The sequence below is a fragment of the Dendropsophus ebraccatus genome, chromosome 1, assembly GCF_027789765.1.
Source record: "Dendropsophus ebraccatus isolate aDenEbr1 chromosome 1, aDenEbr1.pat, whole genome shotgun sequence".
In the NCBI taxonomy this organism is placed as follows: domain Eukaryota; kingdom Metazoa; phylum Chordata; class Amphibia; order Anura; family Hylidae; genus Dendropsophus; species Dendropsophus ebraccatus.
The window spans coordinates 87,352,050-87,366,212 of record NC_091454.1 but is presented as its reverse complement, the minus strand read 5'-3'; the positions used below and the strand labels follow the sequence as shown (position 1 = coordinate 87,366,212).

At 40.7% G+C, this 14,163-nt stretch overlaps 1 protein-coding gene across 6 annotated transcripts in view; it reads right to left on the bottom strand.

Annotated features, from left to right (window-relative positions):
• Nucleotides 1-14,163, bottom strand: part of SRGAP1 (SLIT-ROBO Rho GTPase activating protein 1) — a 123,026-nt gene that overhangs the window by 3,088 nt on the left and 105,775 nt on the right. For 5 of the 6 annotated variants that reach the window (XM_069974380.1, XM_069974390.1, XM_069974399.1 and 2 more), the window contains 6 exons: nucleotides 10,837-10,942; nucleotides 10,185-10,409; nucleotides 6,861-6,940; nucleotides 1,952-2,132; nucleotides 1,734-1,868; nucleotides 1,199-1,544 (listed from right to left, as the gene is read on the bottom strand). In XM_069974380.1, coding sequence (XP_069830481.1) covers nucleotides 1,199-1,544; nucleotides 1,734-1,868; nucleotides 1,952-2,132; nucleotides 6,861-6,940; nucleotides 10,185-10,409; nucleotides 10,837-10,942 — 1,073 coding nt within the window. Of the gene's footprint in view, nucleotides 1-102; nucleotides 166-1,198; nucleotides 1,545-1,733; nucleotides 1,869-1,951; nucleotides 2,133-6,860; nucleotides 6,941-10,184; nucleotides 10,410-10,836; nucleotides 10,943-14,163 lie in introns of those variants that run through there. The other variant, XM_069974416.1, reaches the window with a different exon arrangement.

Genomic DNA, 14,163 nt, shown 5'->3' with positions numbered 1-14,163 from the left:
TATGTTAAAAAAGAAGGAAAGACAAGGACTATAAGAACCAATAAATCATTTACAGGTAATGGTAGTAGACACAAGAGGACATTCATTTGGATGCCATTTGCCTTTTACCTACCTGTGTAAGTGTCTTAAATTGTAGGGTCAGCTTTTACTTAACATTGGGTAATTCTACAGAACACAGAGAAGTGTGTGTAATATACATTAATGTTCTATCCTTCAATCATACTAGAAACAATGAACAGGGGGCTAAAATGAAAAGGTGTTAAAGAGTTCCTGTCATTGGAAAAAATGTTGACATGTCACAGACACTGTTGGGGTCACAGTGTTCAAGCGCCCATTGATCTCCTAAACGAGTTTTGTTCCCCAGCTTTCTGTGATCTACTAGATTATTTCATGCAGTGAGATGGAAAAGGTAGCAAGCCGAGGGTAGAAGTACAGTTTTGTACATTCAGACCATAAATGATCAGAAATTTTGACATGTCTCTGCAACATGTCAATTTTTTTTTGTAATGACAGGGACAATTTTAAGTAACTGACTCTCTTAGGCTGAGCACACACAAATGACACCAATCCTTGCTAATTCCTCCTCATACACATGCGCGCTCATCTGAACGTGCATGTTTGCTGAATGCTGAATGGTTTTTAGCATCAGCCCGTCTTCCCAATCCTTCTTTTCCCCAACATCTGTCTTTGAGAGACAGTTGAGGAAACCATACACATGAGATGGCCGGCTGGTCCTGCTAAAATCTAATGCGTTTGGCAGCTTTACTATGTGTGTGCATTGTTCTTTCTCCTACTGACTGGGTCATTACTGAAGATATACCCTGTACAGTGTGGATCAGCACTACAGAGTTCTGTCTACATAAAAAACCCCACAAATAAATGGCAAAAAAGGAAAGCAAGGCAACAAAATAAGTACATCAAATATATTTAGGAAACTTTTGCCCTACACTAAAGGCTGTGTAGAAGATGATAGAGGTCATTTTGGGGGGCAAAATGGAGATATTTTGTAACATAAAATGTTTCCATCATAGTTAGTGGCATCGCTCTGGTCCTCCCTGCTGGCTTCATTTACATGGCTGACTTTGTTTTTTATTTACATGGATGTAAAAGATGAGAATTAAATTTGATTATAGTTTTATTTTTTATTTTACACAACCTCTTCAAGTTATGCACAATACCATTTACTCCCTTTACATACCTGAGCAATACTCTCTGGGTCAAGAGTCTTGTGGTCATTAAAATTTGTGTACTGTCCCGATGATGTAGACCTCCGTATTGGAGGACTGTCTATCTTTTTTAAAGAATCGTGCCGGCTTATGTTGGTTAGGCTTCCATGGCCTGGTTTACGTCTACGTTCAGGGCTGTCAGTGTTAAGGTTGCGATTCTGTAGAAGGGCACGTGGGCTACAATGGCTTGAAATATTGGAAGATCCAATTTCCATTGATGAGTTGTTGAGAGACTGCGGTGGATGTACTGGGCAGTGACTATCATTAGACCTGCCTGAACGGCGAGAAGGTGGTGGTGGATCTGTTCGCCTTCTGTGTCTGCATTGTGAAAAATAGGACAAAGCAGTGTTAGAAATTCTTTTTATTTTTTATTTTTTTCTATTTAAAACATGATTTTACAGTATATGGTGACGAGGAAGACCATTCCCTTCAATGACAGAATAAATGCACAAAGATGGTATAAGAATGCTAAATCAATTTTTTCAAAAAAAGGAAAAAACTTCTTACCTGCCAGAGTATAAATCTGGATGTCGGTCAGTTGGGGAGTTTATGTCTTTACATGATGACTTATCTTCAGTTACTGGACCACTGCTGGTTTCACTGTCTGCTTTCTGACTCTGAGAATCTGAAAATGTGTCATCCCTAAAAATAATTTTTTTTTAAAAATAAGTGACATTCATTTGTGCCAAGATGGTTTTCTAGACAATGTGAATGAAAAATCTTACATGTCTTGCACAACAATGTACTGATGGGGTACTAGTCCATCAATTCCATTGTGTCGTCCTTCCCACCAGTCTTCAGATGCACGATGGTACAGGAGAAGGGATGCACCTTTCTTAAATGACAGCTCTCGAGCAGATCGTCCCACATAATCAAATTTGGCTATGGCTTCAATTGGTTCACACTCTACAATCAAATGTTTAAGAGTATTAGGGACAATGACTACAAAATAGACACAAGAGAAAAAGTAGTAAGTGTCACTGGTTTGTTTTGAGTGATACAAAGCTCATTCTTCTAGTTACTGCTTATGTGTAGTGTCTAAAAAATAACTACTTAGATAATTCTAAAAACAAAATTACGCTCCTAGGAAATTCCTACAAATACCTCATTTTAACTTTACCCTAGAACTTATGACATACTGTATGAAAAGTTACTCCAAACGACAGTGACACTTTAAGGTAATGTAGAGTTACACATAGCCATAGAAATCTAGTCATCAACCCAACCCACTTTCCCATCACAGGAGTTGTCCTCCTGCACCACAGCTCTGCTCCTCCCTGCTTGCTTTATTTACAAGGTTGCAGACATGTCCACATACCCATGTCACGGCTGCAACCGTGTAAACAAAGCCAGTATGGATCAATGGAGCTGTATAACTGGACATAGTGAGTATTAAAGTTGGGTATCCCCTGCTTTAAAAAAAAAAAGAAAGAAAAATGATACTTAAGGGCCTTTTACACAGGCCAATTATCATGCAATAAATCAATGAATTGTGTAAATGTGACAACGATCAAGCAATGAACGAAAAGTTGCTTGTATGTCATTGAGCGCATCTTTTAAGCTGCCCTTAAATGATCATTAACCATTCTAAAGTCTTTCAGTGTAAACACTTGTCGTTCAGTTGTTCACAGGGATCAGCATTATATTATGATCACATTAATATAATTAACGATTTTTCATAAGGATTTTACTTTTCTTCTAAAACGTTTAATAGAAAAAAATCATTGCTTGTCACAAACAAGGGCTTAAGTGATTTATCTGTATGTGTAAAAGAACCCTTACCTACCTTGATCCCCCACAGCTCCAGTTGCAGCTCCTTCTTGTTCCTCGATGCACATCTCTTCTACCTGCTTCCGAGATGACGCATTGGAGCAGGACCTGCCAATTCAGATGAGCACTGAGTGGGCAGGTCTTCGCTTTAAAAGCAGGGAGAAGAGATGAGCAGGAGGAGAACTGAAATGTGCAGTTGGAGTTATTGGGGATAAGGGTAGGTAAGTATCAATTTTCTTTTTCTTTAAGCAGCACCAGCAGGATATAAAATAAAAAAATAAAAATTGTAAATCCCGGAAAAACCCTTTAATGGTGTGTTCACACCTACAGGATCTGCAGCTGATTTTCTGCAGCAGATTTCATTTAAATAACTGAACACAGCATCAAATCTGCTGCAGATCCTGTAGGTGTGAACGCACCCTTAGGATTCTCAGTATATTGACTGAAATATATACCGTAATCTTTAAGGCTGTTAAATACATTAAGAGTAGATTCACATGTACTTTATTTGCAGAAGATTTCATGCGGCAAGTTTCTCGCAGTAAAATCTGCAGCGATACAGATTTATATTCAAGCACTTCATTCAGTAAAGTCTATAGCATGATATTCCCGCAGTGGAATTTAAATTTACTGCGGGAATGGAGTGACAGACTTAAATGGAAAATCAGTATCGCAATGGATGTCACTGCAAAACTTGCAGCGTGAAATACGCCCTTAAGCATTTAAGACTTAAAGTTCTTTACCTTTAAAACAAATTCAACACAAAATGCAGCAAGGTGGATTGTTGAAAAATGTAAAATCACTGTACACTGACTTTCTTTCATTAGAACAACTAAGGCCTGGAACTCATTTCCCTCTACAATGCACCACTTAGAATATGAACTCTTTCATGTTGCACTTTCCTTTCTCTGTGTGGGCAGTAAGGTTAGGAAATAAAAAAGATAACAAACAAGGCTGCTTTGTTTACAGACTAAACAGTGTTCCCGAACAGCTAGCATATTCCAAGGCTATGGAAGACTAAAGACATCATTAGAATAAGATCAGTGTCCCAGAATCCATTTGGGCAGCTTCCAGTCAAACGTACGGTCTAATTTTACTTTGAAACTGCTCGTAGGTAGAAGATGTAAATAGGAGTGTGACAAGATGAATAAACATAATAAGCAAGAATTAAAAGCTTAGGAAGGTGCGGTAATGGGGAAAATTGTGCGAGGACCCTCTGGGCCACAATGATGTCACATTGTCCTATTTTGTACATGCTTTGTGTATAGCTCTCGCTTATTTATTCTTGGTATTTGTTCATGTTGGTGTTTGCGATTATTTTCTATTTGATCATTATATCCTTTATATTTTGCACTGGCACTTTACATAGCATATGTTAATGGGTGTGCTTTTGGTTGTGATTACTACTATATATTGGGCCTAAACACAGTAAAATTACTTTATTGCAGCATCTAATTCAGCAATAAAATGGAACTCGGTTACAATATTTGCAACATAAAGTGGTTCAGGAAAGACCATCGTAACTTGAAATAATAATCGGCATACAATGATAAAGACAGTCCAGGTGCATGGTTTATGTAAATGGCTAAAATATCTGCCAAATCAGAGTGACATTTCAGTGGTATCTGCATGTATTGTCTGTCTTTTAGCTCCTCTCTATAGTACACTGTGATATGACATTTCTCAGGTAAATGAGGTGAGCAGTGATTGGTCTCTATTGACTAATAAGGCAGCCTTTGTCTCAGACAGATTGATGAATCTGTACAATACCCTGAAGAAGCACTTGTCCTAAACATAGACAGGGATTTATCCCACATAGCATTTTGTTCTTATTCTGAGCTGACGTTTTGATGCTCCAGAACCAAATCCTACTTTTCATGAGGAAACAAGTCTGGAACATCTTTTCTTATAGCTCTGTTAATCCTATTAGAAGTGTACAAGTTAAGGTCCATCCACACTGAGCAAATGGATTAGTAAATCTGATTTAAATTACTTAAGGTCCTTTTAGACAGAGCAATCTTCGGCCATCCGGCCGCAAACAGGCGCTCACCGTGCCTTTACATGGCAGAACTAATCGATTGGCTAGGCCGTAAAAACGTTTCCTGCATCGTTCATGCGGCCACTTAAATACATTGCTATCCATGTTTATACAGGGAGATGTGCAGCCGGTAAACAATGATTTATAGGGCTGCTCAAAAGATGAGATCAGCATTTCCTGCTACTCGGCTCCTCAACACTTTAATGAGCGTTTATAGCAACACTCGTTGCATATAATAAACCTGTGTAAAACGGCCCTTGGTGTGAATATACTCTAGCCGACTGGGTGTTACCAGTTTGGGGGGGGGGGGGGGAGGTTGCTATACTGCTAGAAATTAACCAATAGAAGGCGATAAGTTGAAGGTGTATGACCACCTTTACTATAAGACATAAGTCTATAAGTGCAATAGATCTTTCCCAATGTTTAAAGTCACTAATAGAACTGGTAGAACATAATTAACATGCCGAAGCATTTAACACAGAATTACTGCTTATGTGTAAGTACTAGCCCAAATCAATAGAAATACAGTTTTTCTCACTTATTTGTAACAGAAATTGTTCTGAGTCCATCAACAAGACTGACCATTAACTGCAATGACAAGAATAATCCTGTTAAAGCTAGTGTATCCTCCTAAGGGAAATATAACAGAGTTTCTGTGGAACCAAGTAAGGTATATGAATCTTGCACAAATCACTGTTAAGGACACGTCAATATGCAAGCTTTAGATTAAATCTGTTAAGCCATTCTGATTGTAAAATGTAATAAATCTTGGCAAATACCATCTTATAGCCAGATCTATGGCGTAACCGATCAATATTGCTATTTTCTGACATGCTTGTGTGGCAGAAAGAAACAAATCAATAACAACAAATACACAGTTTGCTGACCTGGGCATCCCTCAGACACTGAACAGAAAGACAGTTTTATGCACCTGAGATCTTCATTTAGAGGGGATATAAACAAGGGTGACATGTGATCTTATAAATGGAGTGCCCTTACGCTCTAGGACATATACTGCAAGTGCACATTTTTTTCATTGGCTTTCTAAACCATTCCTCTTTTTTTTTTCCAACACAGACAAGCATTTTATATTCGATTTAAAGTGACTCTGTACCATCGGTTAGCTGCTTTTAATCAAAGATTTGTCCTGGGGTCCATTTGTCAGGTAATGCAGTTATTGTCCTAAAAAAAATTCAACTTTGCAAAAAGTCAAATGGCGCAGCCTAGAGTTTGTGTGCCTTAGGCCTGCACTGCCTCTCTGCCCTCTTCACCATTAGGAATATCCCAAGCAGGATTTCTCCTATTCATCACTTGTCTGAACACTGCACATAAGACTTAACGATCCAGCACAGGTGCAGTATTCAGGCAAGTGATGAGTAGGAGAAATCCTGCCTGGGGCATTCCTAATGGTGAAGAGGGTGGGGAGGAGGGATGGAGAGATGGTGCAGGCCTAGGGCACGGGTATTTTAGGCTACACCAATTTGACACAGGGCTGCAAATTTAAAAGTTGTTTTCTTAGGAAAATAACTGCATCACCAAGGACAGATCTTGGATTAAAAACACTCATCTGCCTGTACAAGCGGTTGGGGGGGGGCAGATTATGGGTACAGAGTTGCTTTAAGTATAATGCACAGATCTCCTATATAACAGTAAAACAGAAATTTATATAGAAATACGAGCATGTTCCCATTTTATCATTTTTTTCCTTAAGTACAGCCTACACCAATCAAACTTACAGCAATCTATTTCTGAAATTTTTATTTTTTTTTTAAAAGGAAAAGACAGATCCAGAACTACAAAAATTAAATAGTCGAAAATAGTATTACCATCTTCACTTGTGTGAGTCTCATTGCCCCCGTCATGGTCGCCTTCTTCTAATGTGCCATGTTCACTGTATGGGCTGTCACTGAAATAAGCACATATATGAATATAAAAAAATCAGCATCACCACATAGGAGTCATTTACACCGTTTACATCAGGGGTGGGGAACCTTTTCCATGTCGAGGGCCGGTCGGGCCTTAATAAAATCATTCGAGGGCCGCACTCAATGTTATACCGTGCGCGGCAGTTAGTAGCGGGGGTTTGCAGCACCCGAACAAGGCAAAGTATTGTTCCCCTAATGCCCCTGCTATTGTAGTTAACCCTCTGTGATGCCCCTTGTACCTGATTTGAATCCTTAGTGATGCCCCTGGTAGCCTAGTTAACCCCCCAGCCATGTCCCTGGTGGCCTAGTTAACCCCTCAGTCATGTCCCTGGTGGCCTAGTTAACCCCTCAGTCATGTCCCTGGTGGCCTAGTTAACTCCTCAGTCACGTCCCTGGTGGCCTAGTTAACGCCTCAGTCATGTCCCTGGTGGCCTAGTTAACGCCTCAGTCATGTCCCTGGTGGCCTAGTTAACTCCTCAGTCATGTCCCTGGTGGCCTAGTTAACTCCTCAGTCATGTCCCTGGTGGCCTAGTTAACTCCTCAGTCATGTCCCTGGTGGCCTAGTTAACTCCTCAGTCATGTCCCTGGTGGCCTAGTTAACTCCTCAGTCATGTCCCTGGTGGCCTAGTTAACTCCTCAGTCATGTCCCTGGTGGCCTAGTTAACTCCTCAGTCATGTCCCTGGTGGCCTAGTTAACTCCTCAGTCATGTCCCTGGTGGCCTAGTTAACTCCTCAGTCATGTCCCTGGTGGCCTAGTTAACCCCTCAGTCATGTCCCTGGTGGCCTAGTTAACTCCTCAGTCATGTCCCTGGTGGCCTAGTTAACTCCTCAGTCATGTCCCTGGTGGCCTAGTTAACTCCTCAGTCATGTCCCTGGTAGCCTAGTTAACTCCTCAGTCATGTCCCTGGTGGCCTAGTTAACCCCCCCAGTCATGTCCCTGGTAGCCTAGTTAACCCCCCAGTCATGTCCCTGGTGGGCTAGTTAACCCCCCAGTCATGTCCCTGGTAGCCTAGTTAACTCCTCAGTCATGTCCCTGTTAGCCTAGTTAACTCCTCAGTCATGTCCCTGGTAGCCTAGTTACCCCCCCCCCAGTCATGTCCCTGGTGGCCTAGTTAACCCCCAGTGTCTGCCCCAAATGAAAAAAATAAACATCCCACTCACCTTTCCTCCGCTCCCACGCTGTCCAGGTCCTCTTCTCCCTCCTCTCTTCTGTGCCGGTCTTCTCCTGCAGGCGGCGCGCGATGAAATGACATCATCACGCGCGGCCCGCAGGAGTCAGAAGACGTGCGCCGCTCTGCGCCGCGCTGGTGAGGCAGGAGCCGGCATACAACACATCTTCCTGTGTCTGTGCCAGCTCCTGCCTCACCAGCGCGGCGCACGTCACAGGAGGGCAGGAGTCAGAAGATGTGCACCGCTCTGAGGGGAAGGAGCCGGCACTCACAGCATCCTCCTGGCAGCTGTCACAGACACAGGAGGATGCCGTGTGTGTCGGCTCCTTCTCCTCCAGAGCGGCGCATGTCACAGGGGAGCCGCGGGCCACATCCGGAGGTTTCAGGGGCCGGATGCGGCCCGCGGGCCGGAGGTTCCCCACCCCTGGTTTACATCAAATAGATAAAGTCACTGGGGAAATAAATAAAAAACTAACCAAGAGCCCTATTACACTGAATAATTTTCATGCAAAAAATCGTTATATCGCTTGAATTGAAACAATAATCGTCCTGTGTAATAGCAGGCAACGATTGAAAAATCGTTCGTGTCGTTGATCGTTGATTTAGATCTGAACCAAAAACCATTGTTAATCATTTGCTGTAATTCCACATTCGTTCGCTGTAGTTCCGCATTTGTTCACTAATCGTTCACTGTAATTGCACATTGTTCATTGTTTTGCTGGGATCAGATGCAGTAACGGTCGTAACTAACAACTATCGTTCTGTGTAATATGGTGAACAATTTCAGGTTAACGATAAACAATCTCGTTTTCAATCGTTTATCGTTAGTCATTAAAAATTGCTTAGTGTAATAGGACCCTAAGGGTACAATTACACATAGCAATTATCAGCAGTACTTGGCCGATTACCGGCCAATAATTGTTTTGTGTAATAGCTCATGCAGAAAGGCAACGATCAGCTGACATACACAATATTGTACTTTGTACATAAATGAGGCAGTTTGGTGCACTGGGGGTGGGACTACCTCGAAGTGCATCGATCTTTCCGGGCCAGTCTGCTCCTCTTAATGATATTTATCCTGCACTCTGCAGTGATGCATGTCAGAGTGACAACACTGCAGAGGGCCTTCCCAACACAACAAACGCCTCATTTCTATAAGAAACACAAATTTCCCCAAAAATGTTGCTGAAAATAACCTTCATCCCCAGTAAGTTATGCTGTTATTTACCCCCACTGAATCAAGCCTCTCATTTGTCCTGTTTAGGACATTTTCCAACCATTCTTTAAAAACAATGTATGGGTATGCCATTGCTTTATCAAATGTCCACATTGGTCCATTTCCTAGGGGCATATTATTCTAAGATGATCTAAAGGGACATGAAGTTGTTTAGTCAGTTCTCAATTTTTATTTTAATAAGCATACACTCTTCTCCATTTCAGAGTTGCAAGGTAACAACGTGAGACATTTAGTTGCTGATAAAAAAAAAAATGCCAACTTTTAGTAATTCGCTAAAATCAAGTACAAGTGTAAAAAGTGGCTGCACAAACAATAACCTTCTATAGGTTAATTCTTTCATGCTCCAAAATATACCAGCATTAGGCTCCATTCACACATTCCATAGACTGTCCTTAGCTGCTGACCTGCAGCTATAAACAGCACTACTGAACTACATCCGTAGTTGTCTGTGAATGGGGCCATTCAAATGAATGGGTTCATAGTGCTGTCAGCAAATGCAGACTATGAAACGTGTTAAAGAGGCTTTAGTCTTTTTATAAAAAAAAAAAAAATTAAAATAAAAGAATCAATCATCTGGTCATAGAACACCACTGCCAACTTTAACAGGAATAGGACAACTGCTATATTTCGGAGAAGATATAGGAAGGTAGTGGTGGTTTTGTACACTGCAGACAGTGTCACTAGAAAAATACAGTTATAGAGCTGCAATGGCAAAATCGAAACCTAATTGTATCTAGTTATATGTAATTCCAATGTATTCTTCCCTATTTAGATAAAAAACACATTTGAGCCCCTGTTATGTTATGCCTATCGACCTACCAGTAGTCATCGCCAGCCATGCATTTCTCATAAACCGGGCCTTCAAGCTCTTTGGCATCTGGAAAAATATTCTCATGATGGATGATTATTGTTTTAACAATTTCATTCACATGAGCCTGACAGGACACTTGGTCTTGAATGTCTGGAACAGGCATCAACGTGGGGCCAAAGCAGATTGCCAAGTTATATGGATCCATCATATTTTCATCACTATACTGAGAAAGGCTGTATGAAACAAAAGGAGAAGATTAAAGTGACTGAAGAATACAATCTGATTAATGCTATTGGCAATTGTTTTCTCCCTTTCTGTATAATGTCAGATTACCCAGTGCAATGAGGAGTACTCCTATTGTTTGATTTTATATGTTGATTAAACCAGCAGCTATGCACCATAATGTCTGGGTAGGAAGTGTGAATTTATTTAGTATCCTATCCATGTAGACACTGTAGTTTCTCTGGTAGCTCTGTTATACTTTCAGTCGATTACAACTTTGTAAGATATTAAAGCAAATGCTTTAAGTTTTGCACGTGGATAGAATGGCATTGGTGTGAGGAATGTACTGATGGTACATTTGCTTTAATGATGAAAGCGTCATAGCATCTTGGTTTATCATGTCTTTTAATAACATATATAAATTTTTAGGATACTTACTGGTTAAGGAATGCAAAGAGGTATCGCATGACTATAAGCACAGTCCTGGGTAATGTCAACAGGATTTTCCTGATGTGTATGGCCCTCTCATAGAGATTCTCCACTCCTGTCAGAAAAACACATGATCAAAAGGATGTATTATCAGAAAATTACCTTAATCAAGTTTTTAAGTTAAACATGCCAGCCCAATGGCCTCTGCACAGGTCACAGAGCATGCCTAGAACACTCGCCCAGTCATTGGGTAAGCTCCACATTATAGGTTCCTGTAGTCCATATAGCTGTTGTAGAACACTATCTTATGTGATGTTAAATGGGTGGATTTAACTGAAGTGAACCTTAATAATCACACTCACATGATCCCTGTTAAGCGATACTTCACACTATGTTTTGTTTACTTGGACTTTTTTTTTTTTTTTTTTTACAGAGGGTTATGGTCCTTTTACACAGAACGATAAATCACCCAATCGATCGTTTAACGATTTTGATGCAATGATTTTAATAGCGATCAGCATTTAGACAGAGATAAATCATTTGAAAAATTGCGTTATTGCAATCATTTTAAGATCGCTTAAGCCCATCTCACACATTAGGGCGAATCTGTGAAATACTGTTTACGCGATACGATCTGCGAATTTTCAGCGAACGACCAACGACGACTTGAGAACACGTAGAAAGACCAAGATGAACGATTTCTCGCTCATTGATCGTTCGCTGTGTTTACACAAGCCGATTATTGCTCAAATGCGATCTTTATCGCAAAAATTCAAACGATAATCGCTCAGTGTAAAAGGACCGTTACCGCTTCCATTTTTTTTTTACAAAATTTTTTTATTCTTTTTAATTTGATTTACATGTACAAAGAACAAAATTCCAAACAATTAAAACCACTACAAAACACCCGCCCGCCCCCCTTCCCATCCCTACCCCCACCCGACTCCACACTTAAAGGGCAAATTTACTTATATCACATAAGACTTCCCGATATAATCCCTTTCACCCAAACCCCGCCCCCCCCCCCCCCCAGCCCAACAGAGGACATGCACGAGGAGAAAACAAAGAAAAAAAGAAAACTTGGACTTTGGTGTAGCCAGAAAGTAGGGCTACTGGGGCATGTTCTCTGGGCCAGAGTGTCAGATATGGTCAATAAGTCTCCTAGCCTTATTACAGTTAATTAATTACAGGGCTAGGGCAGCAAAGTAAAAGTTTTCCCCGTGAAGAAAAGCTTGGCCACGGTTCTGTATCTGCAGACCTTTTCACAATTGTATTAGTTTAGATAGAAACTTACTGGTAAGCAAAGATGTTGGGGAGAAAAGGATCTGGCATGTTGGATTTCTATTGCCTGACCCTATTGCCCTGGGAGACATAAGCTACTGCCTGAGCAGTCTGGCTTTGGCTTACCCCTCCTTTCTCCATAGACCAAGCTGGACGTTCATGTGTATGAGGAAATCAGGAGTAAATTGCCAAACATTTGGCTGACAACTACTGAAAGTGTAACCAATGTAAAAATGTGTGTCTCTCAGCTGCCAGCTCAATGGATGCCATCTACATCTTTTTTTGGTTCCACTCTAGAAGATAGTGGTAGGTACACACTCATACATCTGACTATGTATGAGAGCCTAAAATAACTCTGATATAATCGCCCTACTAATTAAAAAGTAGCAGCAGAGGAAGACGTCAAATAGTTAATTTTTGCAACAAAGACTGGAAGAAAGACGTGTAAGCGATCAGTCCTCAATAAAATAACCAGACATTACCTTGCAACATTGGATTCTTTTCAGGAAATCTGTTTTAGCCATCTGGGTACTTTAATATAGTACTATATCATGTATGGCAATATTTCAAACACAACCCATGCTCAATATATTAGAAACAAAAGACTGCTCTATGTAAATAGAAACATAAGACCCTTTTAGTGAAGTATTATTTCTGATACATAAAAACAGCAAGGGAAGGCTTCTGGGAAGAGCAGTAACAAAGCATCCCGTAAAAACGACTGGACTGTGGAAATAATGCTTTTCACTTATTAAATCTTTATTATAAAGCAGATGGCAAGATACTGCAAGTTGGGCTGCCAGCAGCTAGACAGCAAATATGTGGTCTAGGATTTCACTCTAGTGCAGACTCATGGTAAGCAATGATGAAGTGTTTCTGCTGTATATTATACTACAGCTAGACACCACATTGCCAGCTGAACACTCCATTTCTTCATGTGTTGCCCTTGGGAATAAAGGCCTGTGACACTGCATAAGGATAGTGTGTCATTTCCTCCAGTGAGAAATTCTACACCAAGGAATGTAAAGAATAGGCTCTGTTGGAAATGGTTTAGTATCTTTGGCGCACAAATAAATGTATATTTTCTAGTAAGATGAATGTTAAATGATATTTACCTTAAATATACTAAACAATAAGAATTATTCCCATTAAGTGCATCTTGCTACTGTACCCACAGGGCATGCTCTCATCCAGCTCACACTTGCTTAACTGGTTATCTTTACATGCACTTTCTAGTAGCATCCTGAACAGGAATCGTGTGTAAGGGGGACTAGTGTTCATATTTTGGCAGCATATCAATAGTTAAAAGCAAAACAGACATTTTACCAAGTAATGGTGCGTTTACACAGACAGATTTATCTGACAGATCTTTGAAGCCAAAACCAGGAGCAGACTATAAACAGGGATCAGGTCATAAAGGAAAGACTGGGATCTATCCTCTTTTAAAATCCATTCCTGGCTTTGGCTTTCAAAATCTGTCAGATAACTCTTTCTGTGTAAAGGCACCCTAAAGCATAAGGATTTGTTTGGCAAGGTCCTTGCATAGGAAACAGGTTCACCTGTTGTTTTCTTATTCTGTGTTCACACTGTGTGTTTTTTGTTGCATTTTTTAAATGTAACTGATATGCTGTGCAATATAGTCTGCCATGTAATACAGTATCTTGCATCCATTTACATTTCAATCGCTCCCAAACAGTTATCATCAATCACCTGTGGCTTAATGGCACATGTCACGTTATCCATGTCCATACAAGTAGCATTGCGGACAGGCCAGAATCTATGTCACATGACCAGTTGTCTCCAGTCCTAGATGGATAACGTGACATGCGCCATTAAGCCGCAGGTGATTGATAACAACTGCTCAGGAGTGATTGGTGGAATGGGGGTATATGAACCTTGACCTTATGGGATGTCATCACCCCCGGATGAAGGCAACGAAACGCGCATCGTGGTGGTGGTGTCGTCCCCGAGGCTGCCTACAGTAAAACATTAGAGGCAACTATATTGCTTTGTCCTAAATCTGTGTGAGGTATGGTACGTTTATGGACAAGTCAG